The sequence below is a fragment of the Triplophysa rosa genome, linkage group LG14 (assembly GCF_024868665.1).
Source record: "Triplophysa rosa linkage group LG14, Trosa_1v2, whole genome shotgun sequence".
Lineage (NCBI taxonomy): Eukaryota > Metazoa > Chordata > Actinopteri > Cypriniformes > Nemacheilidae > Triplophysa > Triplophysa rosa.
Window position 1 is genome coordinate 5740478 of NC_079903.1, and position 2364 is coordinate 5742841.

Consider the following 2364-nt stretch of genomic DNA (forward strand, 5'->3'; position numbering starts at 1 on the left):
TGTGATTCTACAGAGAGACCGGGATTGTGTTTGTTTGCTGGCTGAGCGGACTAAGGACACAATTTGGGAACGGGAGAGGGGACCAATGGATCTGTTTCGTTGGGTCCGGGTGAGCGGTTAGAGTGGACGCCACGGAGAGCATACGCTCTAATCATCGGAGCACATTGAGACGGAAGCGCTGACGTGACCGGCGGGGTTTGCATAACTTTTGCGGTGAGCTCATTGTTTTATTTGTGCTCTTCGGAGTGAAGCAGCCATTTATTTCAGGCAACAACGATCCCAAGCTCCGATTCAGGCCTGCAACATGAACATTGGGGATTTTTTTTACAGTTATAGGCCGGCTTTTGGTTGCTGGGTTTACAATACTGAGTATTGTTATTGACTATTATCTACAGCTGTGATTGCTTTAATTAATATTTTTCATCATGTATGTATATATTCATTGTTTGTCAGTAAACGTTGGCCATTTCAGTTAGTTTGTGGTTCATTTTCTCACTCCACTGTTAAACCTTCTATTTTCTTTTTAAATCAGGAATTCAGGTTAGCCTCCCCCACTGACGCTACATAAAATGGAGGCACCGCTGGGATAGAGGGTTTCTGATTAGCTTTCCAATGTTTGTTGTGTGTAAGTGAGAAAACCCAAAAATGGCTGACCGATCAGTGATAGTAGCTGAGCTTAAGGGATGATGTCGTGGTGAAGGTTTGGATGAAAGTCATGCTCTTATGGTCATGGTACCTGAGGATGCTGATGTTGCTGAAATTGAGGATGCATTGCAGTCAGTAAAGAGTTTGGGCCGTGTTCGTATACGAGGAAGGACATTTAGTGTAAAGCAGAATAGGATAATGGCTTTATGTGAATGTAGAGAGCGACTAACAGTGAAAACTGTTCCTCAGAAAATATTACCCTCTCGGGGTGGAGAAGCATGGCCGGTTGTGGTGATTGGCGAAAACCCTAACACTGCTGATGAGTTTACTCATAAACTTTTGAGTTTGTTATAGGCAGAAGGCAAGACAGTGGAGGACCTTCGTGGGTTTTTGCCAAGTTCAGAATCAGCTAACAGCTCAGGGTCTGTTCTGCAAATGGTAAGCAGTTTGTTGAAAACCTCTAAGCCTTCCAATGACAGTGTCAGTTATCGTCGCATTCGACTATTTTCTGGGGTTCTGCCCACTCCAGGTGGAGAGGAGTCATTCGATAACTGGCTAGAGCAAGCTCAGTTGATGGTTGAGGAAAGTGAATGTGCAGACAAAGAAAAGAGGCGTAGATTAATGGAGAGCCTTAAAGGGACGGCTCTAGAGATTATTAAGTCTGCTAGAGTCACAGATCCTGATGTAAGCTCAGCAAAGTGCTTAGAAGCACTTGAAAATGCTTTTGGAACAGCTGAGTCTGGAGAAGACTTATATTTCTCTTTTCGAATGATGCGACAGCAGCCACCTGAAAGGTTGTCGGAGTTTCTGAGGCGGCTAGAACAGTTATTAATCAGAGTTGTGCAGCGCGGTGGTATTTCTGCTGATCACATGGACAAAGCTCGTCTAGAACAGGTGCTGAGAGGAGCTACTGCTTCTGATCTTATGCTGGTGAATCTTCGGTTAAGAGAAAGAAGGGAAAATCCGCCTACTTTTCTTCAGCTTCTGAAAGAGGTAAGATCTGAAGAAGAATATGAGATTTCAAGGAAGAAGTTAAATCCCTCTGTGCAGTGTGTTCTGACTAGACAGGAAGTAGAAACGAGGCAAGCTGAGATTCAGAGCCTGAAGTCAGAAGTTAGAGAGCTTAAGTCTATGGTTGCCTCTGTGGTAAAAGAACCAATCTCTACAGTGCAGGAGTGCGCTGAACAAAAGCCGACCCCCTTTGATCCTGAACTCGTGGCTTTGAAGAAGCAGGTGAAAAGGCTGCAACAAAAATTAGCAATAAAGAAGCTAAATCTGATGTTGCCTCTTCTAAAGTAGAAGTGTCATCAAGACCACCACATTCTCAAATATCGCCAGAGGAACAATTTTGTTATCGTTGTGGAGAGAATGGGCATTTCGCTGCCAAATGCCCGAATCCTGAGAACCAGGGTAAAGTGATAAGAAGGTTGATACAGTCTTTGAAGGTAGCTAAAACCCAGCAGCAGACAGGTGACAGACCTAAGGCCCATGCTAATTGTTCTGTGAAAAAGAATGTTGTGAAATCAGGGAATTCTGCTGTGATACCAGAAGGTTTAGTAGGTCCCCCTAGCTTGATCCCTTTGAGAGTTAATGGGCACCCTTGCAAAGCGCTGCTTGACAGTGGCTCCCAGGTGACCATTACATTTGAACAGTGGTACCAGAAATACCTATCGGATGTACCGGTACAACCTGTGTCAGGTTTGGCTTTATGGGGATTAA

At 44.4% G+C, this 2364-nt stretch overlaps 1 protein-coding gene across 1 annotated transcript; it reads left to right on the forward strand.

The window, feature by feature from the left end:
- Positions 1-644: 644 nt before the first annotated feature.
- Positions 645-1978, forward strand: LOC130565161 (paraneoplastic antigen Ma1 homolog). The gene has a single exon (XM_057351743.1). The coding sequence runs from the start codon at positions 1081-1083 to the stop codon at positions 1942-1944; it is 864 nt and encodes a 287-aa protein (XP_057207726.1). The 5' UTR covers positions 645-1080; the 3' UTR covers positions 1945-1978.
- Positions 1979-2364: the final 386 nt, after the last annotated feature.

Bases quoted from the DNA above. Each gene is read 5' to 3' on its own strand.
- LOC130565161 (XM_057351743.1), top strand. From the start codon at position 1,081: ATGGTAAGCAGTTTGTTGAAAACCTCTAAGCCTTCCAATGACAGTGTC.